The 24,926-nt window shown below is 46.8% G+C and overlaps 3 protein-coding genes across 3 annotated transcripts in view; 2 read left to right on the top strand and 1 right to left on the bottom strand.

Annotated features, from left to right (window-relative positions):
• The window catches only part of T265_09253 (hypothetical protein), a gene marked incomplete at both ends in the record, with an annotated part of 36,373 nt that extends 32,486 nt beyond the window's left edge, over positions 1 to 3,887 (top strand). Inside the window, 3 exons of the mRNA XM_009175284.1 lie at positions 1,251 to 1,612; positions 3,242 to 3,330; positions 3,667 to 3,887. Of these exons, the coding sequence (XP_009173548.1) occupies positions 1,251 to 1,612; positions 3,242 to 3,330; positions 3,667 to 3,803 (588 nt within the window). The remainder of the gene's footprint in view (positions 1 to 1,250; positions 1,613 to 3,241; positions 3,331 to 3,666) is intronic.
• A 672-nt stretch (positions 3,888 to 4,559) lies between these two features.
• On the top strand, positions 4,560 to 11,809 carry T265_09252 (hypothetical protein; the record flags this gene model as incomplete). The annotated part of the gene is made up of 5 exons (XM_009175283.1): positions 4,560 to 4,761; positions 4,816 to 4,925; positions 8,536 to 8,857; positions 9,433 to 9,580; positions 11,311 to 11,809. 5 exons carry the CDS (start codon positions 4,606 to 4,608, stop codon positions 11,463 to 11,465), a joined length of 891 nt encoding a protein of 296 aa, XP_009173547.1.
• On the bottom strand, positions 11,225 to 18,418 carry T265_09251 (hypothetical protein; the record flags this gene model as incomplete). Its single annotated transcript, XM_009175282.1, has 2 exons — positions 11,225 to 11,718; positions 18,322 to 18,418. The coding sequence occupies 2 exons, from the start codon at positions 18,373 to 18,375 to the stop codon at positions 11,578 to 11,580; spliced, it is 195 nt and encodes a 64-aa protein (XP_009173546.1).
• Between the last annotated feature and the right edge of the window lie 6,508 nt (positions 18,419 to 24,926).

The following is a 24,926-nucleotide window of genomic DNA, read 5'->3' as shown; positions in this document are numbered from 1 at the left end:
CCTGTCAGAAAAAGTTGAAAGTGTCATTTGGTGGCCATTGTTGCATAAACGTTGCTGATGAATCACTTCGTGACTTTTCAGAAAACGTATTGCCGTCTCCCTGTTATGAACGAGAGCTGAAAGCGTCAGGAAGTTCATTCAAGGTTTTACGTCCGAACGGAAAAAACTTTTGCACAAAATGAGCGTAGATGCCGATAAGGAATTGTTTTGCTCAAAACTAGGTCAAGGTTGTGTACGTATATTAAATTGGAGCTGGCAAAAAGTGGCAGGGCTTAATTTTTCGCACATGCACTTGTTGCATTAGTGGGAGGTGGCTTATCTGGAAAAGATCCCAACCACGTCTTACACCGCTGAACTCGGTGAACTCAGGTCAAAGTTTGCCGTATGCTCGTACGCGCCTACAGGGATTCGCATATAGTGTCCTTATAAGGGATATAAATTTACAAGGGACACCTTTGATCGCAGACACCGCCAAAGTTTCTCACGATCGACAGAGTCAAAATCAGGCATCCAGGGATATAGGCCGGTCTCACGTTAACACAATCTTAAGTGGGAAAGCTCAACTAGGTCACGCACGCGAATCCATACAGTAGTCTACGAGACAGAACGGTCGACTGGAGTGTATGACGGACGGGTTTTTTATGCTTCAAGGCCCATAATTTGGAAGCACAGGTTTCAGGTGGACCTTCGTCAGGCTAGTCAAATACCATTAGCCCCTCAGACAAATTCAAACTGCCTTCTGCACAAGAGATCCACTTCTGTATGAGTGCCATCGGTGAACTGCCTATGCGCAGTGTTGTTTCCGAATGCTTCACCCAATCTTTTTAGGAGTAAGTCTATGCAGTCAGGCGTTTTTTACCCCCCCCCTTTGGGGTGTACGATAATAAATAATAACAATAATGGTAATAATCGTTCAGCTGTAGCGCCCTTTCGGTGCTTACCTGCCGTGCCTCCCGAAGGAAGCACGAGGCGAACTGAACTGAGGGGTGAAACATTATTCTGAATACAATGTTGTGCTGTGATATGAGTGTTAGCCAACCTGATCGATGGCTGTTCCCCTCGGCTTAGGGTGTACGAACTGAGGGGTGAAACATTATTCTGAATACAATGTTGTGCTGTGATATGAGTGTTAGCCAACCTGATCGATGGCTGTTCCCTCCCCCTAGGCTTAGGGCAAACATGTATCATCCTTATCACTGAGGAGATCTTCCAAATTATTGCTTATTGTCAGCCAATGTTGCTTTTATCAGGAGCAATTGCCAGTCGAATTACGTGCTGTCTACTCGGCCCGCCATGCCCAGTCAGACCGAGCTGATCCTTCGTATGATCCATTGTTGGATTTGGACTCGCTTGCTCGTCTCTATGTAAGCGGGGCCACCTTGTCTCCTGCCGCACCGCTGTTCAGCCGGACAACCTCTCCTGATTCAGTGGTGGAGTCACCCGATGCCCCGCTTTTGAAATGCGGCCGCGATGAATTCCACGCTGCCTTCCGACTAGCTGACTTGATTGTTGAGCTGGCCGACTTGCAACCAGGATCACAGCTTGTCAATCCTGATGAGGCACGCCATCAGTTGTTGGTGCACATTTGGTGTCAAGCATTGAAAATGAATGAGTAAGTTGTCTTGTTGTACCCATAACCCCCTTTTTCCTCTCCAACCCACTCGTGATCAGCTGCATCATTATCAAAGACAACAACATCAGTGCTGGCACTGATGCCTCACTGTCGTCTATATACATACATATATATACATATAATTATATTAAAAGCCCTAGGGTGAAAAGAAGAGGAAAAGAGTGGGTGAAAGAGGCAGGGAACCTAGTGCTGGCCTATGTCAAGCATTCTGAGGTGCCTACACCTCCAACCCCTCAATCAGACAATCTTGAAAGAAACTGACAGCACGAACGCCACTGACATCGATTAGCCGCCATTCTTTGCAACGTCTCCAGCCAACCACAGACGGTCACGGCGACCCCATCCTGGAAGGCGTACAACACCAACAACACCCAAACTCTTCGTGATCTCTTCGACGTCTTTCTGCCAAATCGTGTGCTGTCCACCTCGCGGTTTGCGCCATCCTGAAGGAGGCACGGAGAGCAACACTCGTCTCGGTAGACGGTGTTTCGGGTTTTCTAATCACCTCGTTACTAACACGCTGACGCCATCCAAGACCAGCCACGCTTCTGAGGCATCGATGGTCGAAAACCTGAAGACGCCTCACATCATTTACCCGCAGAGGCCCTGTCTCGCACCCAAAAAACAACACAGCCCTTACTGTAGCCTGGTACACACAACCCTTAAGATCCAGTGAGATGCCTTTTTAACGCCACAAGTGACGCAAATTAGCAAACGTTATTCGAACCTTCTGGATTTTTGCACTGACTTCATCAGACACACTTCCATCAGAGCTGATACAACTACCGAGTTATGTCAAGCTTTCCACGATCTCCTGTGATTTTCCTTGAATTTTAAGGGATATATTCGCAGATGGCTCGTTCTGAAGCTGCAGCATGACACCAGTGTTCAACACTGATGCTTCGCTGCCTTACTGTGAGAAAAATAAAGTAAAATATGCCCACGACTACACACACTGGACGGAAACTAATCGGGATTATCAACCATATCTTGCAGCGTCCTCAATCATGCACGGTCACGTGGAATCAATCCTGAAAGGCGAGGCGCGCTGACAGTAACCTAACCCACACCACTCTCGAATATCTTGCAGCGTCCTCAATCATGCACGGTCACGTGGAATCAATCCTGAAAGGCGAGGCGCGCTGACAGTAACCTAACCCACACCACTCTCGAGTTCGAGATGTAGCGTGAACTTACTGACCATGGTCCCTGTCTCGGCTTAGAGAACTTGACGGTATCTCAATCCTCGTGTCTCTTTTGTGGATGCATGACAACTTGGCTCAGAAGGGTTGTATTTCGAGTGGAATTTTTTTCTTCATTATTGCTCTTACAGCTTTCAGTTAGTCGGACACTTTACTTTTTTTGAGACTATGTGATTCGAACGAAGAACAACAGCTGAGATACGATCAGGCTGTCCACGTCTGGATAGACTTTCTAGTTTCAATGAGAACTCGCGTCCACTCCCACTGTCAAGTTTTTACGTCCCGTTCAACCGCAGTCTGTTACACCGCAATGTTATATCACGAGGGCAAAGATTGCATTAGCATATGCCTTGGCTACTTACGTCTTGACTTGACTATACATTGGTAACTTTCATGTTTCCTATAGCTGGACCAAGACGGCGGAACACGAGGATCCGGTGGACATATGCAGCCGAAGCTTTGTGTGCTCGTTGGTTCGGGACCTCAGTCGAACACGTAAGTAGTACCAAGAGAGTTTGCCTGTCTCTGTGTTGATCGTATATCGGTGTTCCAATTGATGCATATGATGTTTGGTTCGGAGAGGGGTCATAGGAACGTCATCGCCGATTGTTTACCCCTTAATTGTGACCGCCGTTCAACCGTGTACACCAGTTGTCAGGTCTTTCATACCTGGCGACTGTTTCGTTTCACACGTTTTTGTTGGCAAAGCGGTTCCACACATTGCCTACCATAAAGTGAGGAAGATTGGATTGCCTACGTGCTCCTCGATATGAGTGTTTCCCTCCACCCATGTATACCTCTTCTCCAGCGCGTTTTTCTTTTCACCTGTAGATGCGAAAGCCTTGGAAGTCCTCTTCACACCAGATGAGCTTTTCGATCATCCAGACCTGGCTGACCTATCAGGCGACCCTCGTTTTCGTTATCTCATCCAATCGGGCCTCGAGTACATGCAGAGTTTGTTCATATGAACCCTCGCCAAGATTCACGCAGTTTTCCCCCTTCTCCCCCCTCATCCGAAAATGCATTTTGTATCTTATAAATATATGTGTGAACTTTTGAGAATTTGTCATTTTTAATAATTCTTATGAACGAGTGAGTCAGAAATCTATGAGTGTAGAATTTGTGTTTGTTCACAGTTCACTGAGAGCTGTTGTTTTCTAGGATTCTTGGAAGTGAAATTCCCCTCGAATTCTTGGTGTCAGTCTGGTAAATAAGTGGCTTTTACTTCAAATCGAGTACAGTAAGTACACTTGCTAATTGTCCACCTTCTTGAAGAATCTGGAATGTTTCGCGGGAATTTAATAAATTTGACTAAATAACTTTTAGCTTACCGGTTACGCAGCTAATAACTTTTATCGTTCCTACTGTTAGTCAGTCACAGTTTCAAGCCTGCGTGTAGATTCTCTGGCGGGTTTTCTTGTAGAGTATTCCATCGACGAGCAGGTGAACGACATGCCGGTACGGGAAAATGTTCAGCGCTGAATTCGCGCTTGATTTCTTACAGACCATCCCGTTAGTCAAGTGTGCTGCTAGGCTTCACGTTTATCAGTCAGATTCCTTGTGGACCCTCACTAGAATCCACCATGCCACTACGGATCAGCGGTTTTTCTTGAGGTTTGCTGCGAAACTGAGCTCAGATAATCAGGTTCACTCGCGTACCTTTCTGTTTAATGAAAACTGAGGTTCCATTCCGCCCCAATGACCACGCTCTTTTCCTATTTCAGACTATTCTTCCTTACCTGCGTGTTCATCGTATCAGTCCTCACCACCATGTATTCCAATCAGGGACTAATGTTTGGTGACTATTCTCTCGAACAACAGTCGTTTCGTGACCTAAACAGACACGAAAAAAGCTTGGGGCTGCTGACCGAGAAATTTGTCCAGCTGTTGAAGGAGGCACCCGATGGGATTTTGGATCTCAAAATGGTAGGTTTTATAAAACACACCGCTCTCTAAGAATCGATGACGTTGCTGTTTCAGGCTGCGGACTACTTAGCCGTGAGACAAAAACGGCGAATCTATGATATAACCAATGTTCTGGAAGGAATCGGTCTGATCGAGAAGCGCACAAAGAATAGTATTCAATGGAAGTGAGTTGTTTGTCCAGCGTGATCAGTGTGTGCTTATTTCGATAATAAAAAATGAAAAAAACCGTCCAGTTTTAACACTCTTCCGGTGCATAGCTGCCATGCCACTCAGAGGAAGCATAAGGGCCGGAATACTGCCAGGTTGCTCAAGCCTAGACAGGGGAAGTCGAGAGGCAGAGGTCGGGTCAGCAAATTCGCACTATAACCACTTGAGCTATCTCGTTCCCGCTTACTTCGATGCAGACAAGCTGTTCTTTTACTTGGACAAGGATACAGGATTGCTCCTCTCAGCTCACACAGAAACCTAAGGTTCCGTTGGGACTGGAACTTTTCAAATCGTTGTTGTACATGGTGGGATAAAATTTACCCTATCCAGCTTCTAACTGGTCAGCAAGTTGGACTACACCGTTGATACTGACATACCCACAGTGCTGGATAGACTGTGAAAAGTTTTGACGAATAGTGAAAATCCTGGTGACGTATTGGATGAAACGACCCGACGTGTTCTCCAGCAAGAACGGCCATCATCAAAGAACAAGTAACTAACATTAAAGCGTTTCCAATGCGGTTGACGAAAGAGTAAATGCCGTGTATCCTGACCACTGCATATGTTACACTGTGTGTGTTACGGTGTGTGTCGTGTCACCGTCTGCCGTGCCTGAGTGCCTTTGTATAGTGAATTAGGCCGGACCAGCGGGCGGATAACTCCACTGTCAGACCTATTAACAAATGAAGACATCGTGTTACGGATTCGGCGCAACAACACCTTTCCTGGAGCGGCTAGAGAGTGTCGTTTGTTTATTGCCCAGTGTAAACACAATTACACCTGATGCAATCAACCGTGTGGACAGTTGGTACGGTCGTCGGGATTCTACAGGTCTTTCCTGCGAACCAGTTGCCCCTGTAGTATGGTGTCCAGTTTGAAGTTGGAGAGTGCGTAACGGATGCTTTTTGATGTGTGGATACGGGATCCGTACCCTGCCATTTGGATTGACCCCAGGTCTATTTACCATCATCTGGGGCGTGTGACCGAAGCATATGATCAATGAAACGTTTTGGGCACCCACTATTCCCGAGTATTTTCTTGCGGTGGATGATATTGTCTTCAGATGAAGCCGTGTTACTACAGATTGTATCCGCAGCATGCGAATAGTGCCCTTTTCGTAACCAATGGATGAGCAGAGTTAAGGTTTGAATAGCGATCCTATTTGGTTGATCTGTGGTTTAAGAGTGATTGCAAGAGTCGTCACTATCAAGAAAACAAATCATTCTGTGAAATGTGTCATATTCTAAATGGAAACAAATAATTACATTAAGTCTTGAGGTATGACAAGAACTAATGCGCACTGCAGATCTTTATGGTAATAGGTGTTTCATCGGTGTACCTCACCCAACCCCTCTGGGAAGTGTCGAAATTTCCCAGTGCCCGAGATTCCCGCTCTGTTGGCTACGACTGGGTGTTGCATACGTATTTACTAGTTGAACGAGGCTACATATCTTAACTTCAGCAGGTCGTTTGATAGAATGGGATCACGGAGATTTTGTTGAGGTTCCTGATACGGAACTTGGAGTGACGCGTGGGTTCGACAATCCCGAATAACAAAAGGAATAATTGGGTTCGAAATTCTACGGTACTATGTACACACGGATAAGCAAACCTCGTAGCGTCATCAAGTGCACAAGCCTTTCACTGACCGGGCGGAATGTTGGCTCAGTAGTGTAGGTTGCGGTCGACCGTTCCAACAAACAATCTCGTGATTGTGATTGGCGGTGCGATCCCAGGGGGTTCATAAGTGAACAAGTCAGTGCAGGCTCAGAAAACGGGTCACGAACGCGCATGGTTAAGTAGTCAGTAGCACACACTCAGACACATGCTAATGCACAAGTGTCGGACGGCACGAAATTTGCTTAAAGGTCAGTGGCTGGTACAAATGAACAAAACAAGTGGGGATCAAAAGTACATAGGCGGAGTAAGTAAATGGATGGGGAAATAATCATGAGGTCAAGTTCAGTTCAATAGACACTCCTTCAAAGAGTACCAATGAAAACAATTAAAAATATTCACCTTTCAGCCCACAAGGGCTTCTTAACAAAAGTCCGTTTTCCTGCTGAGCGGAAGGTACTATCCAAGACGTCGTCCAGCCACATGGTCAGCATGTGTGTTCCGGTCTGAATCATTTTGGCACTTGATTATTGAATACAGGCCAATGTAGACACTTGCACCGACATAAGTATGTTCCCATCAGCAGAACGCTCGGCATTATGCAGCACTGAATTTATTTTATGCAGGGAGGTCTTTCTAAGAAGTCCAAACCTCCACGTTTTGAACAGCATCCAAAAAACGGTGGCTTGAAGGCAAGGCTGCCTGCAAATGATCCAGCTCTGTAGTCTGGTCAAGATACGGCTCCCGACGTAAATTGCTCTATGCATTAGGATTAGAAAATAGTAAATAGAAAGGGGCGATCATTCGAGGGTGTACTGATGAATTATGAGGGTTAAGCTCATTTAAGGTGCTCTGGACGTTCAGTATTGTTCGGCATTTCGCCCCTCAGAGCAAACTTATGGGGAAATACAATAGGGCAAAAGTAACCCACGTTGACTTGAATTACATTGCTGATCTACAAGGGAACTGTGTTTAGCTGTTCATTGCTTCCGAGACGCACCAGTTCAGGGTGAATTTCGTTATCAGGCGCCTTCTTTTGGGGTAAGTGAGCGGATAACTTCGTTGGGCGTGTTAGCTCTCGATATGCCATCCACCTCCCCAGGCGAGGAAGTCAATGTGCTGAATAGCCGTTGTCTAGAACTTAGCCAACTGCTAGACTATAGATGAAAGCTCTTCTCGGATGCTACCAGACAACCTGTTTCGGTTCATGAAACGTACTTTTTGTGGATGTGGAGGTCCTTATTGCAGGTGTTCATTGCTATACGCTTACTTTTCGGTTCAGAGTGGTGTGTTTTGAGCAAATACGTCTCTGGGGAACTCAGGTGCACCTAGTAGTCTGCTTTGCAAGCTCGAGAAACCGTCGGACCAAAAATGTACTTATATCAAACCCGTACGATGTCTTTCTGTCGACTTACGGACATTCTAGCCTGAGGGGCCAGGTGGACCAAGTGGTTAGAGTGCGAATTTACTGACCGGAAGGTCCGCGTTTCGAACCGGACTTCTGCCACTCGACTTCCCCTGTCTAGGCTTGGCAACCTGGTAAGTACCCCAGCCCTCGTGCAACCTTCGGGTGGCATGGCAGTTAGGCACCGAAAGGGTGCTACAGCTGAACGACGGCTAGTTTAGTCTGGCTAGCTCGGTTGACAATGTAGCGAAAGGTCGCCGTTTCAACCGCAAACTGATTTAAGCAAGCCTTGCGTGAATGTTTTCCTGCCATTTGGCATTTCTTTTCACTTTGGTTGGGCAAAGTTAGTGTAGCACTCGACAATAAAACATCCTCACCTATCCCGATCGGTAAATTTGCGTTGCATCCGAGAATCTTCAGCATTTTGCTTCCGAAAAGGTTATTAGAAAAAGCAGATGACGTGTTACGAGTGCCAAAGGTGTCGTAACGGTTCTCGCGACGACGCTGTCACTTCCTGAAACTTCGCTCCACTGTTTGGTCTATAGGGGCGGAAGTGCTGCCACCAACGGACCAGACATTCAGGCTCGTCTGGACGAATTGCAGGCCGAGGTGGAGTATCTGGAGAATTTGGAGAAGAAAGTCGACGAACACAGGACCAAAGTATTACAATCACTGAAGAACGTCCAAGAGGATCTTGACAACCTCCAGTACGCCTACGTGACACATCAGGACCTGATCAATATCTTCCAAGACCGGACGATGCTGGTCATTCGAGCACCGCCTGGGACTCGACTCGAGGCTCCCGTACCCGAGAATCCGGCGGAACAGCCTGTACAATCACTGTTCTCACAAAAGCGTTCGTACAAGGTATGTGTGTACTTTTTCCGCTCTTCAGTTACATTTCTGGTTGTTAGGACGCCCAGTAGGTTTCGTGTTACAAGAATATCCTTTTACTGGGCCTTACCAAGAACGCAAAGATCAGACCGCAACTGATCATTCTGGCATTCCATTGAGCGGTGCACCGAGGAGGGGGCTTATCGCCTTCTCAAGAGGCGTCAGACTATCGATCATAGGGTAGGCTCATCTGTCTTTGCATTATGGCAGGTACATAGCTCAAAAACTGATTAAAATTCCGGTTAGACTTTTTGAATGGCTCCTAGCATTCGCTACAAGCTTTATGAAGTAAGCCCACAGAGGGTTTATTGGATTAACCCGTCAAGTTCACTGCCGTTTGGACCAACGGTTATGCTTCTATCATCCCTCAGACAACTGTCATCCTGATCCGGTTGTTTCCGGCAGACCAACCCCATAGCATAGACAAGCACGTCCACGAATCGCACGAGCCACTCTATCCACCGGATACAGAGACTGCGTCAAGTCGCTTGACAGGTAAATTTACCTACAATTGCTCTGGTTAACCATACTGTTCCATCTTGTTGCAGGTTCATGTGAAAAGCTACACCACCCCGATTCACGTGCTACTGGTCAATCAAGAGGAAGGCAGTGACAGGGCCCGCGTGTTACCCGTACCTGCTGGACCTGAAGCAGGTGTCCTGAATAGAAGATCCTCTAGTCTTTCCAGGACTGTTGGTGAGCAAACCGTTGAATTACTACCTCCGTTTTCCAAAAATGTCTTCCCCATACGATTGTGGCCACACAGATGGCGTCTGGGAATTCCACTCGTTACTTCGTTTCCACGTTTATCTGCATACCTATATCGTTTCTGATGGTTACCATAAACATTCTGCTGGAAATTGAACATCCGGTGTGTCCAAACCCGAACTATGCCCAAATTACGGGCGATGATGAAATTTGAAGTACATTCTAGGAGTCTGATATCAGTTAACTAATAAGACCTGACTGTTCGGTCATTATCCAAAAGTATGCGGGTCCGAATCCCCTCGGGAGTCGCGGTGGCTGAGACCGTCCAGAATTAGATATAAAAATGTGCTCAGAAGTCACCTGGGTGTCCCTCCGAAAAATCCTCGCACTGGAGAAGACATTTGGTATCAAGCAATGTGGCGCCTTATCAAGAGCAAGAGCAATGGTTAGCAAGAGCTAACCATTTTGATGATCCGTAACTCACCCTTGATGTTTAAACTCTCTACAGGTGCGCGCTGACAGGGCAATGAGGCAAATGTGTGGGGCTAATTATTGCAGACACCATTTTTAAATCGATCGGGCCACAGTCGGTCCTTATTGACGTTGGCATAAATACGAGATGGTTTTCGGTGTTGCCAGTTGGAATAACATACGGTCACTACCCGTAGGACACCGGTGCATTTCGCTTGTGTGGTGCTGAATACTCCTCATGCATTAGTGGAAAGTTGTGCTCTTTTATGGAGGCCCCTTGGTATGTTGCCCATTCAGTATTTGTCAAACGCCAGACGAGAAAGCTGGCACCGCATTCTCGAAACACTCGTTTAATGCTGGTCGTTCGCCCTACCTTTTGAGTGACCTTCGCCACTGTTTCAATGCCAACCACAAAGCACAGTAAAGCCAATTGCCACGTTCCTTTACGGCTCAAACGGATCAACATTATGCGTCGCGGAACGTCTGGACGTTAGTCGACAATCAGTCGTGTGATTTTATCACGATCGCCCTCGCTTTCCGGAGACCAGCTGCCAAATAATCCGCGCCCCACAGGTTCAGTGTTCTCCAAGACCACAGGAATACAAGTAGCAGGGCACGGACTGACCCCAGGCTGTGAATATTGTGATGTCTTGATATCTACAGTCCCATGCTATAGCTCACCGAATCGGAATCAATTCTCGAGTACACGTAGGAGGCACCTTTGTTCATCCTCTCACAGCGAACACTGCGGGGAAAGTTACTGCGCCTTTCTGCCAGAAAAAAGGCTGCGGTTGATTGTTTCAGTCAGTCGACATCAGCACAATCAAGTCTCAAGCGTTGATCCATCAACATCCAGCTCCGGTTATGGAAGGGCTAGCTCGGAACAATTAAACTAAATCGAGTAATATGAAATATGCTTGTCGTTTTTCCCTACTGATGATACGCAGCAGTGTAGTTGCATAAAAATCTCAGTTGGTGCAGCTATACTTACTACTATGGTCAGGTTTTACTCAATAAAACTCGTTTGCTTTAATAGTTATGGCATTCCACGGTCTGACCAAGAATGAAATAATCGAATCGTTTACAGCTGTTTAGTCTTCCGGGGGCTTTCTTTCCATTGGTAAACCACTGACGAACCCAGACTGAATAGAATCCTTGAAACGTTCTGGTAGCTAGATTTGAGAAGCTATCCAAACTATTGATAATGCGTGCAGATAGGTCTTAGCCCACTATCTCTTTATTTGCAGGGGAGAATACTCTCGTCAGCCCTCTTCTTCCATTGAGTCCACCACCAAACGAATGCGATTTCAGCTACAACCTGGATGATACCGAGGGTTTGTGCGACCTATTCGACGTCCCGGTCGTTCCAACAGCACCTGCTGAGGAGGATGCTACGAACTAATATTATAATCCTTCCACTCATTAGTGTTGTACCAAAACATTGCACAATATTTGATGTATATATAAAGGTGTATTTATCCACACGTTTGCAGTGTTTCCATGTCACAGTAGCCTTAATAGACAATGGGAGCTTGTTGAGTTGGCAATATTTTGAACCGGAGCTTCAAGGTTACCCTGTGTCGGGAGAAACGATCTTCCGGACTGTAGCGACTGGGGTGGGCACTCAAAGTCGGTCTTCCATCAGGAGCGGTTTGCTGGAATGAATTGCAAAAAGGGACGAATAGTCAAGATACGCGGTTACCATGTACTGATTCGAGTGTGTAGACAAGGAAGCTTGGGGACAATGGGGAAAAACATATTTGCCGCTTTTTTGCAAAGCAAATGCGATGTCAATCAACTCGAATCAAGGGTGTTAGCGGAACCATTTTCAAACCAAAACTAGCGTTGCGTTCGTAACTGTTGATTACATATGGCCTAGTGTTCAGTCACCTCTGTAATGGTCAGCAAAGCGGGTTGCGGAGAACAATCGCTGGTTAAGCGTTGAAGGATGCGGTAATCCGAAAAGGTAACGAAAACTACACTGTTTTGAAGACAGGTCGTTTCGCACGAAAACGAATGCGCAGAGTTTCATCTGATGTGACGGCTTCCGAAAATGCAGTTTTGCAGCGGAACTCGGTCACTATTCCCGTACCACAACTGCAGATCGAGCTATGGATTTACTTGCTCAAAGATACACCCAATAATAGTGCCTGTGTGTGGTACGCGACAGTAACGGTTCTGTAAAACATTCGGTTAGGAATGTTCAGGAATACAGTCCGAATGGTATCTGTTTATGGAGAGCGTGCTTTAAGCTGTGCCGAAATCGATTGGTTCATAAGCTGTACAAAGGTGCGGACGGAAGGGATATGTAAGAAAAGTGAACTGCAACAAAGCCGCCGTGGCGAAAAGCCTCATGTTGCATGGGATATGAATCGAATGGATAGATGGACGCGGTCATAAAAGGGTTACGAAAACTGAAACATGGGAGTTAGTGGGGCTTGTAGTGGGACTTGTAGTGTGGTGGTGGTGTGTGCGTGTAGTGGGACTTGTAGTTACATACTATCATACTGAGGAATGCATCCAGCCATTAGTGTCCTCACTCGACAGTAGGAAAAGGCTGGTCAGTGAAGACTGGAATCTGACCACAGTCATCACCGACAGCATATCAGAGTTCAAAACTGACGCTTCGCTGCCGCACCATTGTGAATAAAAGAATGAAAATGGACGGAGAAGGAAGCTAGTTCTAATTACCACAATCATTCCAAGGTACATACATCTCCAGAAACTTCTTCAGACAATCTGAATATGAACTAGCAACAATGACGCCGACGACATCGGAGGATGACATAAATCATGAGCGCGGAACGTCACAAAGACCCCTTTTGAGGATGACTGTATATCGGTTACCAGGCGTGAGTTAAGTCACAGGTCAATTGCGTTCTCATACAACCACAGTGTTAGTCCCATCAGCCAACTAATAGTGGTCGACGATTAATAATCCTGAGACCGCATTTTCGCAGAGTGCGATCACACACAAGCTTCTTCGCACACCTTACCACAGCTTTTAATCATCTTAGGCTGTATGCTAGTTAAGCACCAGCAGGTGTTACGTAGTGATGTCGATTATGGTGATTCTGTGGCAGTCAGGCATCAACTTCCAATACTGGTGTATTGTTATCCCTGAGTAAGGTGCTGCTGCTGATAATGACGACAATGTTGCTTGTTTCTGGGAACAGCTATCATTCCTCGTATACCGGCGTTTGTAACCCTTTATTTCGGTCATTCCTAATAAACCTATGGAACTATAGAACCACCACAAGAGAGTTGGACTGCCAGAAGGGACATCAGCAGGGCAAGGCGTTAAGGAATACTCCCTGGACTACATGGTGGGAAAACGACGAACTGTCGTTGTATCGATGGTAGCAGCGTTCAGGAAACATTTGGACAAACTTTGGTGTTCCTGTTATCCGTCGGTTGGATCCTAGCGACATACGCATTGTGCTAACGCATGCAGCTAGCAGAGTAAGGCGAAGCATGGGCGGACCATCGGACCAACAACTTAGGGAGGGCAATTTGTTTCACTTCCACCTTAGCCCACGGGTGGGCTGGCCAAAGAATTCATTTGGCCATAGGCCGGAGTCGATTCTTACCATGCTCTAATATACAAGACAGAGAACCGTATAGGTAACGCAACACAGCTAATCGACTGCACACCACCCAGCACACTCCACACGACAATTACACACTCATCTGCATCCAGACGAAACCATCAGTCCTGCCAACATCCGACCGCATCTCCTATTGACCGTAAACTGCGCGGACAGGAATCATAGGCAAAATGCACTCGCACAGTTGAGCCTACGAGATAACCGGCAAACAAGACGACGCCTCAAATCGGGTCATCATAAATGCTGTGGAGAAAAATATCTACTTGAGCAACCAACCTGCTTGTTTAGGACACTGGAACTACCGATGCAGGGAAACAGCTGGAACCTGGGCAGAGGCCCGTCTCAGGTACCTTGAAACGAAAAACTAACTATTCGGGGAAGCCGATGATTTTGAGACCACTGAGGACAGGGACGGACATTTTTGCCAGCGCCAAGTTTCACGCCTGCGTGGAAATACACCACAATAACAAGAGATCCAAACAAACAAGAGGCGAAAATCTGCCAACGAAGCAAAAGAACAAATAGGTCAAGTGACAGAGGCATTCGGTCGACCGCGGCTTCAACCCGATTTAGAACTGTCGTACAAACCAGTAGTCGATCCACTTATACAGTTTATGACTAATACTCTGCATCTACTCAGATATCTTTTTCACATATGTTGGAGAGGTACCGCTGTTATGTGGCTCATCTCCGACGGAGAAACCTCGGTGGCTGGCTACCGCGTCATTCGAAAAGACTCCCTTAGGGAGCAGGTGGTGCTGCTTTGTGTTTCGATACAAACCGCCTCATCCTAACTTCTGTTCGCCAGATTTGCCGGATTTTTCGAGGTCATGCTTCCCCGCGCAGTGCTGACTGGTTTATCACAGTCCCCTGATCTCCCTCGAAGACAAATCATACACCTTGTATGGTATCCTGAGTTCCTCGTTTCACGCACTTGTTGCCAGCAGGTTCCACATACTCTGATATTCCTAAGGCCTCAGGGATGAGACTTTATCACATTGGGTCCGGTAAAATTTTCGCGCAACGGTATGTGTTAAGACACCCACCAGGAATCACTCACAGCAGTAGACGTCACTAGTTGATCTGGTCTTCACTGTTTACCAAACAATAATCAGAGCCCCACTGTGTCAAAGTGACCACTGCTGGGTAAGGAATCCTCTAATATATGTGTGGTTGGGGCACGAACTAACTGACCGGAAGGCCAGTGGTTCGAACACAACCTCTACATCTCGACTGCTCCTGTTGGTACCAACTAATACACCCGAGCTACCAATACTCCAACACACTACCTCAGTATCCGTACATACTTGGGGTGGCATGGCGGCTGTGCACCGAAAGGGTGTTACTATTGTTATTCTTATTATTGTTACCATAGACCTCTTTGGGATGTTCTCACCAGTCAGAGGTCAATAGAAAATGTTCTAATTCGGCTCAAACTGCTGTTGCCGCGTGTAGAGGCTAGCAACCCACCGGCCCACCCAGAAAGCTTGGTCGCCATCGGTCTTAACGGAACCTCCAGAGAATGCGGAGCCCTCTGGACATGAGGTCGCGACTTTTCGCGAAAAAATCGACCTTCGGCACTTTACACGTGTGTGCGACACTGTTGGGGACCGGATTCTGTTTCGAGCCTTAACCCGGTCGTCACGACGCAATTTATGAGAGCACACCTTACAGTAATGCACTCGCCCATCCTTCTCATCATGACGATGGACTCAACTTCTAATGGATCTATGGTTCACTACGATTTTCTGGTTGAAGTGAATTTGTTCGGCATCTCAGGTCCACAAGACATTCACCTTAGCATGCTGAATCGATTTAGCTGACAGTCAACTGTCAACCGATTCTACCAACGCTGACCTAGAAGCTACTGGCACGCTCAAAGAATAAAATTATAATCGCTTAGCTTTATCGGCGCCTAGTTGCCACGCAACTCGAATGTGACCTAAGATATTCTGAGGTTGCCCAGGCATAAACAGGAGCAGTCGAGACGCCGGAGCCGGGTTTGAATCAGTCAGTAAGTTCGTGGATTAATCATTGAGCTACCTTGGACTCTCACATTTAGATTTGGTTACCGACTAGCACCAGTAGGGCAATCGGAAAATGAAGGGACCTCTTATTTCTAATCAATTAATAACACAAGCACAACATGAATTCGCAGAGGCTCGATACAAGTAAAGAACAAGCTCATATCGAATGACGTATTAATCGACTCCGAAGGGGTCATTGACCGAGATCCTCAAACACCGTTACTCTACAAATTCAAATAATCATCATTGTTATCAGCTGTAAGAACCGCATACTTGTCGTACAGTAGTCATAGCTGCCACAGTTTCGTTCACCGATGATTTGGGGAATATAAACATGGTTGTACGCCTGTGAAGCGCTGCTTCTCGTGATGTCGCAGAGTCGGTGCTGCGGCCTCATCTGCCACAACAATCTGCTCCAAGGACAATGGTTCCGTGGTCGATACTCCATTGAGTGAAGGGCGGAAAAAAGCCATATGAGGTCAAGCAATGACTTGGTAGCGGAGTATGAAAGTCATAGCGAGCGAACTCAGCTGCACTGGTCATTGCCGACTCCCTGGATGGAGACCCGGAGACGGGACACGCCAATGGTTGCAGACGTTGTCAGACATGGCCCAGCCGCGCTCTCAATGACTCTCGTGCATTCAAGCTATTGCCTTCAATGCATAGTTCCCTTCTCAATCTCCCCACTTAAAAGTCCACTGCCAACCCTGTATCTAAGCAATTATGTCGGCTCCGGTCTCCAATGCACAGCTACCAACCCCACCTTCCCAAATCATCGATGGACAAAAGTGTGGCAGCTACAACCACTATATAACAAGTTCTTACAGCAGATAATGATGACAGCTTCCTCAACCAACTCCTTTGATCGGATATCTGTGCTCACAACTTCATCAGATGAGAAAGGAGCGTTAAAATACTCGACTACATCCAAAACATCCGCCTGAATTGCCCTGACCTTTACCTCACGCGAGATCGCTCAGTGGTTAGAGCGCGAATTTACTAACCGGAAGATCCGCGGTTCGAACCCGACGCCTGTCTCTCGGCTTTCCCTGTCTCGGCTTGGGCACCTTCCCCGTATTCAGCCCTCGGGTAGCATGGCAGCTAGACACCGAAAGGGTGTTACAACTGAACTATTATTAATATTTATATCACGCCTCACCAGGCAAACGCTATGCCCGTGCAAGACATTTCCGAACGCGATAACACCTTGACAACGGCCACTACCCAAAAGTAAGGCTTCAGTCCGTGTCAACAGCCGGATTCCACAGGCCTATAGCTCATCTAAACTTTTATTCCACCATATATAATCTCAACAATGTCGCGGCTCCCCCATCTCCCAAATTCAGGAGTGCTTACATCCTCCCCAGACGAGTCAGATCAATAATACTCGGGAAGACCAGCACAACACATCCAGAATCCAGTCACAATAATCTATCTGTATCAAGTGAGCTTCACAACGATTGGAATGCAGTGGTCCGGATTGAATTCCAGGTCAAAAATCTTCGAAAGAATGAACGCCTGTATTCGCGCTACTACACAAAATACTTTATTACAGCATCGGGTATCTTCCCGTCAACCGGGAAACAAGCCACCACCCATCACATTTATTAAAAATGCTATTCTAACAATTTCGAATGCCCTCCAACCAGCCTTACTAGAATACTATGCAATTTGACGGGGAAAACCAACAACAGCAGGATACCCCCTTTCCTGTTCTCAAAGGAACTGCGTGGCGTCTGATAGCTTCATCCCATCTGATTAATCTAATTCGTTACTACTCTTATTTTAATAGTGCAGAATCCGGAGCACATATCCAGTATCCATTTCCGATTTCTCTGGAGCTTCAGACAGAACCCCAAACAATGCGCTTGTTCGGGTTTGGGAACTCAGATCTGGCGATTCCAGCTCTCGACGGCAGTCAGTATACCTGGCCGAACACAATTCGCAATTTAGGTCCAAATCTCTTCATCTGTCCGAGGTTCACGATTTCTTCAAGTTGCCCCAAGACCCTTCCCCCTAATATTTTCATCAATCCTGCGCTTTCCCTTTCAGTCGTAATCGCACAGCGCTGCTGGTAATTTAAAAATATGGTACAGCGACCCAGTGGTTCTGCCAAGTGAGATTAACGGCTGTTCGTTACGAACATATCAAAACTCCTTTCTAATCAACAAAGAGAAAACGGTGCGCGTGGCTATCCATAAACTTCCCAATAAGCCACTAAAATTCTAGCGACACAGCCCTCATTCTTACGTCTGTACATCACACACACATTGAATTCTTCACCCGCCCGCACTAATAAGTCTGTCGTCGTTCTTCAGATGATTCGCCGCACCTGCCCCTGTATTGCTCGCATGGCTGATGAGCTTGGATCAAATGAACTGTAATCGCACTTGAAGTTCATTCATTCCTGTTGTAAATAGTACCCGACTAACATCGCAACGCCCACGAGATGTTCTGATTATATTTCAGCTAGTCGCCCCGAATCTGCGCACAGAAATAAAACTGTCGACCAACTAGTGTCAAAGAGCCCTCGGAGTCCTACTATTGGACATATGGCTGGGCAGCTCATTCTTCCGAATTGAATCAGAGCGACAATAAAGTTAACTAAAAAGTGGAACCTAACCTTCATAGTGTAAACTCGCTTGCCCTCTTCATCCAGGTAATAGCGTAGTAACATTCCAACGACAAAGTCGGCGTCTGGCACGTGCGCAAGAGGCGGTAGATCCCGAATAATATTGAAAGCTCATTGGTCGAAAAGTCCGAACGGTAGGACGGGCGGACAGCAGGTCGAACTCAAGTAAAGTTCGCACAGGAATCTAGCATCCTGTTTGAGGACAGACGGCTCTTGGTGACTCATATCGTTCAGGAAGTGCGGCGTGACTATGGCAGAGAATGCAGAACGTTGGAAGATTTATTCGGGGTGGGAAACTGCGGTTCATGTCCTTACCTGAATTGAACGTGTTTGTTTAAGTTGGTAATGCCTTTTCCGGTATCTCTTTTCGTGACTCACTACGTGCCCGCGAATACGTTGGGACTGATGGAATTAGGCCTTTTTCAATTCTGTAATATGCTTTCCACAGATATGGTGCAATTATAGTGTGATAATGATCAAATATATGCCCCACCATCGTCACAGGCCTGGATCGTTTAAGCGGCTGAGATACCTTAGTGAATGTTACTTTTGTTGATGATATTCTGGCAAGTATTGGGTCCCTAAAACCACGAACAACATCCTTTTTTATTTGTACTTCTCCAGTGGACTGAAGTCAACGAACGGACGGGCGCCTGAACCAACGCCTAAATCCAGCGCATTAATACGCGAGGCCGTGTTTTCAGCAGCGCAGGCTGGATGCAGCCAGGCTACAAGTTAAAACAAGAAACTTATATAGCTGTGATAGACACAATGGATCGAAAATAAACGTAGACTACCCGCGTCACCGGGCCCAACCGAGTGAGCAACCGATGCACACAGGATTGTTGCACCGTGCGAACCAGGAGCTGACTCGCCTACGACCTTAACTTTGGGCCTTATACTCAAAGCGGCTAGAAAGGATATATCGTCGAATTTTAGCCACGTAAACTGCCTCAAATTTTTCCACTCGCTTTAGGAAAAGTGACAGATCCCCGAAACTGTGTCCTTCCTTGACAACCCCAGGCTAAAGTTGGCGGGATGCTGGAATCGAGATGTCTAGCAGACCTGAACCGTATTTTCGAGCAAAGCCTTTCACCCGTATTGCCATCTCCTGAAAAGCTGCTATCTTGGCCATTTTCGGGGTCCCAATTCTACGAAACCTTTTTCTCGGCCCATTCCACTTTATACTTTCGGGAGCTAATGGTAACTCGCATGGAACCTTGAGTTAACCATCTTGCAAGCATACAAATTTCATACAAGTTTAGCCGACAGGTGCTTCAGCGCTCCAAGGCCTTCTGGAATAAAGCAGATAGCAGCGATCCAGGGACTGGTGACCATTTCTTTACCAATCACGTTTCTCCCAGGTTATGATACTTTCCAACTCAAAAAAGAATTTCCAGATATACTGATCTATCGACTCACTGGTCTATTGCTTGTTGCGGACTGCATAGCACCCAAATTTAGAGGCAGCTGGCGCAAACAAACTGATCAAGTGAGTCTGATTTTCGGTTTTTTGGTCGTCCTACAAACCCACACGTTTGAAATATCACTGGTTCAGGCGGGCCATTCAGCGGACACCTGTTTCGCCCAGATCTGTTGTGGTCCACCGATAGCTTTAGTGGAGAGCAGCATGCAATTACCTGGCCCATGACTTAAAGTGGGTGCACCGCAGAAGTAGAGTGCGATGTGACGGAAGATTTCGCGCACAGGTAATAGTAAATAAAAACTTCAATATACTGAGGGGTTTTGTCATTGTAAGCATATCAGACAGCGAAGGTCTCCTTTCGCACATTTGTGCGAGCAAAAACCGAAATCGCCTTCGAATGCAACGCGCCTGAAATCATTGAATTAGTCGTACCTGATGCACCATTCCTCTAGTAGTTGGTCTCCACAATCGTGTCTCCTTGGCCCTATCTTGCTCCTTATGTTGTTGTTAACCACCGCGTCCAGGTTGGGACCTCCCGACCATGCCTCAATTGGCCTGTTCCACACAGTTTGGGAAATAAACCTATCACTATCATTGATAGCACGTCACATGCTTGGTACCACCTGAACAGGTCAACGACTCAAAAAATCTAGGCCATGCTTACTACCCAATATCAACGCGATTTTTGGATAGAAAAAACGTCGCACGTCTTCTAACGCCTCAGACCCTCCTCTTCTACACTAAAAAATCCCAAACCGTAAAAGTCTAATCTACTTGTACCCCACTGCAAAAACACTATACTCAAAATTCAGTCGCAATCATTAAACTCTACAAAATAAAGCTGTCAATCGTATCCCTCCTTCCGACGTAATTTTGCGCCAACTGATACTCTCAGCATGATTCTATCGCGGCCTTCTATGCAACCAACTGCTTGGACAACTACTCAAGCCAGCTCACCGTTAACGCATGTGTGCATAGCAGCCGAGAGAACCTTCATTCAGACAGCAGCTTACTGAGTGTGCAAATTGGACCGGTTTCTTTTGCAGTCACATTCAACCGTTTTGGACAGTACAGAAGCCAGTTCTTAGCCGATCAATCCTCCATCCGCCCCTACTAAGTCTTGGGTTGTCATGTTCTCTACAGATTCCCAGTGCTCCTGCACCAATCGTTTTCCAATCCTTCGTTACCCCGTGTTCGATTCCTACCACAGCTATACATGCTGAGGCGCTGATCTATGTCCTAACGCCTCACAAACCGGCCTGTCGACTCCATTCCCCGCATTTTCCGCTCAAGACCATGAGCCCTCCACTTCTAGCCTTGTAATCTACAGGTGTCATCTCTGGCCTCGATCGCGCCAACAAATTTTACGGCTGATTTAACCGATGCGGCTTGTCATCAGACTTGACCTGCGGCTGTAGTCGAAAATGACGTTACAGGTTCTTGCTCCATACCCTGGACCAAATGACACCCTGTCTCCCCACCAGAGCACTTCATTGAACTCAAACACCCGCCGTCAAAGCCTGGTATCATAACGCCCTCTCCCACACCAAAACTCTCGAGTTTTTAATCTCCGTCCTCCGTCTACAGGCCCGATAATACAAAACATCATGCACATACACCTGTGCCTCTCAAACCGTGATAGCCTGGTTCTTGGCAGGATCCCCGGCCCATAAGCCCCATTACCTGATTTTAGTCTTCTTGCCCAGTCGAATATCCGGCCTACTACTCAGAAATATGCTGGGCCCATAAACGGCCCCGATGACAATGAATCTGCTATAGCATCCACGCTCACCTTTTTACTCTGGCGCTACACCCTATTCCGATGTCACACATAAGACCCTTTAGCTCCGAATCTCATGTCCTGCTTCGGGTCAGTCGTCGTCTTCGTTGACATCCACGCCGCCACTGTTGTATCTCTTCACATCACCCGATGCTCCCGGGTTACACTCAGAAGATAAGGCGGCCAGAAAATTGTGTATTAGTGCAATTAGAGATTTCTATTAATATTATTCGCTTGTGACCGTATTTGATGGTCGATATGCTCTCAACCACCAAACCGCCTCCCCATGCCCACACCGGTTCTCGAGCGGTTGCTCCTTTGTCTCGGTTGATCATAGATATCCCCCTGTGCGCTTGTGTATGAGGTGCCTTGGTCATCGGGTGGGTGTGAAATGCATGTACCCCATTTTGTCCTTCCTCCGCGCGGAATTCTGACGTGTGGGCGTACACGCACGACAATGGTTCATTACACGACTGTTCCGCTGCGCAGTAGGCTGATGCGCATCCGTATTACAGATCACCCCTACTGGGCCTCAAAACGCCCAGATATCCCACATGGTCAACTATATGACCAAATCCATAAGCATGCACACCGCTAGTGAACCAGTGAGTGAAACTCATGGGTTTTTCATCCATGATCATTGGTTGATTTGTCCCCCGTAAACCTGTCCCATTCGCCGTGGTACCTAAACCTGCTGTGCCATCAAACGCAAGTATGTACATGGGCGCTGCATAGTACCTTCATACTATCTGTGCTCTGCAATTGTTCTCAGCACTAGATTCACAAAACCTACTCACTAGGTTATAGCCTTTCAGCTTTCCGAAACCCTGGCCCGTCCATTGCTCTAGCAAAGAGGCTTCATGTTTTACCGACAGTGAAGTCTGCGAACGGCCTCACGAACCCGGTACAGCTCTTATCGGTGCCGAAACGTCTGAAACGACATATCGTAACCAGCCCAATTACTGCATCGGTCGTTTGCGGTACTTTCTCTCATCACTGACATCCTGGCCTACTGTCCTTTTATGTTCGACGCCCACCATAACACTTCATCAGATTCAAGCATTTACTGTCCAAGCCTTATTCCGTAACGCCCTCGCAACTGCATCTCCGAGAACCGGCCCCTTGTCGCCCACTGCGGGCCATATTCGGCACGCCTCGCTGCTTGCCCAACTAAGTGTGAAGGGTTGGTCCCAGATTGTACATTGTATCACTCGTGGCCTAAATAGCATATAGCTGGGCAATCAGATTGCGCGGCCAGTCTAAGGAGCCCGCTAAGGTCAGTCCTGTCTCTCCTGTTTATCAACGACTTCTTCAGCCTCGTGCTCATGGCAGAACCTTTCCATTTGAGAATGATACTAAAACTGCCTTCACGTTTCCTCTTTCTAATTAAACCCCTGCCTTTCACCAGATCATACAAGACGTAATCTCTTTGACTGGTCTAACGCCTCTAGTACACGCTCCTCACCACCAAGCTTCCTGTAACTGCTCCTTCCCGGCTGAGGCGTTCACAATTAGTGGTTAACCTGCCACTCATTTCACACAGATCAATGACCTCGGTCTCAGACAATCTCGTGCCTTAATTTTTTTCCACCAAATCCAATCCCAATTAGCGAGAGCACGTGGGCTCCGTTTTATAATTTTGCATTCCTTTCAAGTTTAAAACACGAAGGTAGCCATTTTTAGCTATAAGTGCAACCAATTATTTAATTATGTCCTGCCTTCTCTTCACTTTATACCCAAAATTGCATATTAGAATTTCAAAACTTATAGCTCCCATTCATCGAAAAGTTATTCCAACAATCCGGCCCGTCAATTGACTGGTAGACGCAGTGCCTGCTTGATCTGAGTGTGCTATATTACTGGACCGGATTTTCCACAGAATATCTACACCCTTCTCCTTCTAGGTAGTTCCGTCGACAGATTACTCTGTGGGCCCCGTTTGGTAACTGGCGCTTCGTTTTGCCTGGCCCTTACCGAATTATACCAAACAACATTCAGAGTTTCCCTCTCATACGCCCCGAAATGTCTGTCTGATGATGCACAATGAACGACGCTGTTGTATGGTTAGACGCCTTAATAAAAGAGCATATCATAGAGGTTTGCCTCTGCTGGACTTGGTAGACCACAGCAGTGCATAGCCGTAGTTCAGCCATCGTGCAATCGCCCTGAACACCTCCATTCTCTCCCCATCGTTCAAGTAGTAGCTGTCCACTCATGTGCCTCCTCGGTGCCCTGCTTTTTAAAGCGGCCCTTTGCTGTTTGCTCGCTCCAGCTGACCGAGCTGTTTTACTGCCCTAACTTTTCCTTGACCGGTTCAAATACCTGGTTGCTGTCGTTCTTCATTAGTGCGCAATTCGCACATTATGTTTTTTTGGTGGCTTACCGTCCTGTCATTCTTGCAGCATTCATGAGGGACGAAAATGTCGTGTGTCAGACTGGTACGCCCTGCAGGGGTGGTCGTCCTCTTGCCGTGCGCCATAGTGTGTTCCTACACACAGCGACCCCTCAGTAGCATGGGTGCGTCGCACATTGCTGGCGGTTATGAGCCCAGTAGCAATTTCGGGAAATCAATAAAAGAGCTCTTCTTGTATCATCTATTATGTTGACAATGAAATTCCCCAAGTTTATTATGTCCCCATTTGTAACTCCTGCCCCACCTTTGTGTTTAGTGTGAACAAATGAACTGACGTTTATTTGTCCTTCACACTTTACCTATTTGGCCCTGAGGTCATCCGGCCATTTGTATTCGACTTTTCACTTGTGACTGTCACACGTGGGAGCCTGCTTGCTCCCTTGCTTTGTAATTTTGTAGTCCAAGTGGACTGTTTTTCGGACGCGTATCTACTGTCGAGGTTTGTATAATTTGTGAATTTTTCTTACACTTATAGTACCGTATAGAAACACAGCTCCGACTTTGGTTTACCTACCCGGAGGTTCTAGTATTACGCGTCATTCGAAGATACCGTCTGACCACTACACTTCTATTGTCTACTTTTAGCAACTGGGTTGAACTTGTCCCGCTGTTGTCACTTATCTCAGAAAGCTCTCCATTAGTGATGATGGAGAACCAAAATTTTTTCTGCTAATAGAGTTAAAAAATAGATGAGGTGGCCTGAAGATACACCACGACATCCATGGCTAACGTTGGCGTTCAAAGGTAGCATAAACAGTGGGCTTCCTTATGGGGAACATATCAGATGAGACAAAGTGCGCCCGTTAAAATATGATTGTGGTGGACCAAAAAATACGAGGGAGGACTTATCGAAAAGCTTTTTGTCCAGTAAGTAATAAAAAATTCACACTGCAGAAAATGTGGAACCCGAATGATAGACCTGTGAAGGCAGCAGAACTCTAACGATCTGGCCGGCTAATGCGAATTAAAGCCGGAAA

The sequence above is a fragment of the Opisthorchis viverrini genome, assembly GCF_000715545.1.
Source record: "Opisthorchis viverrini unplaced genomic scaffold opera_v5_270, whole genome shotgun sequence".
Taxonomy (NCBI): domain Eukaryota; kingdom Metazoa; phylum Platyhelminthes; class Trematoda; order Opisthorchiida; family Opisthorchiidae; genus Opisthorchis; species Opisthorchis viverrini.
Note: the sequence above shows the minus strand (reverse complement) of the source record. Positions and strands in the feature narration are given on the sequence as shown.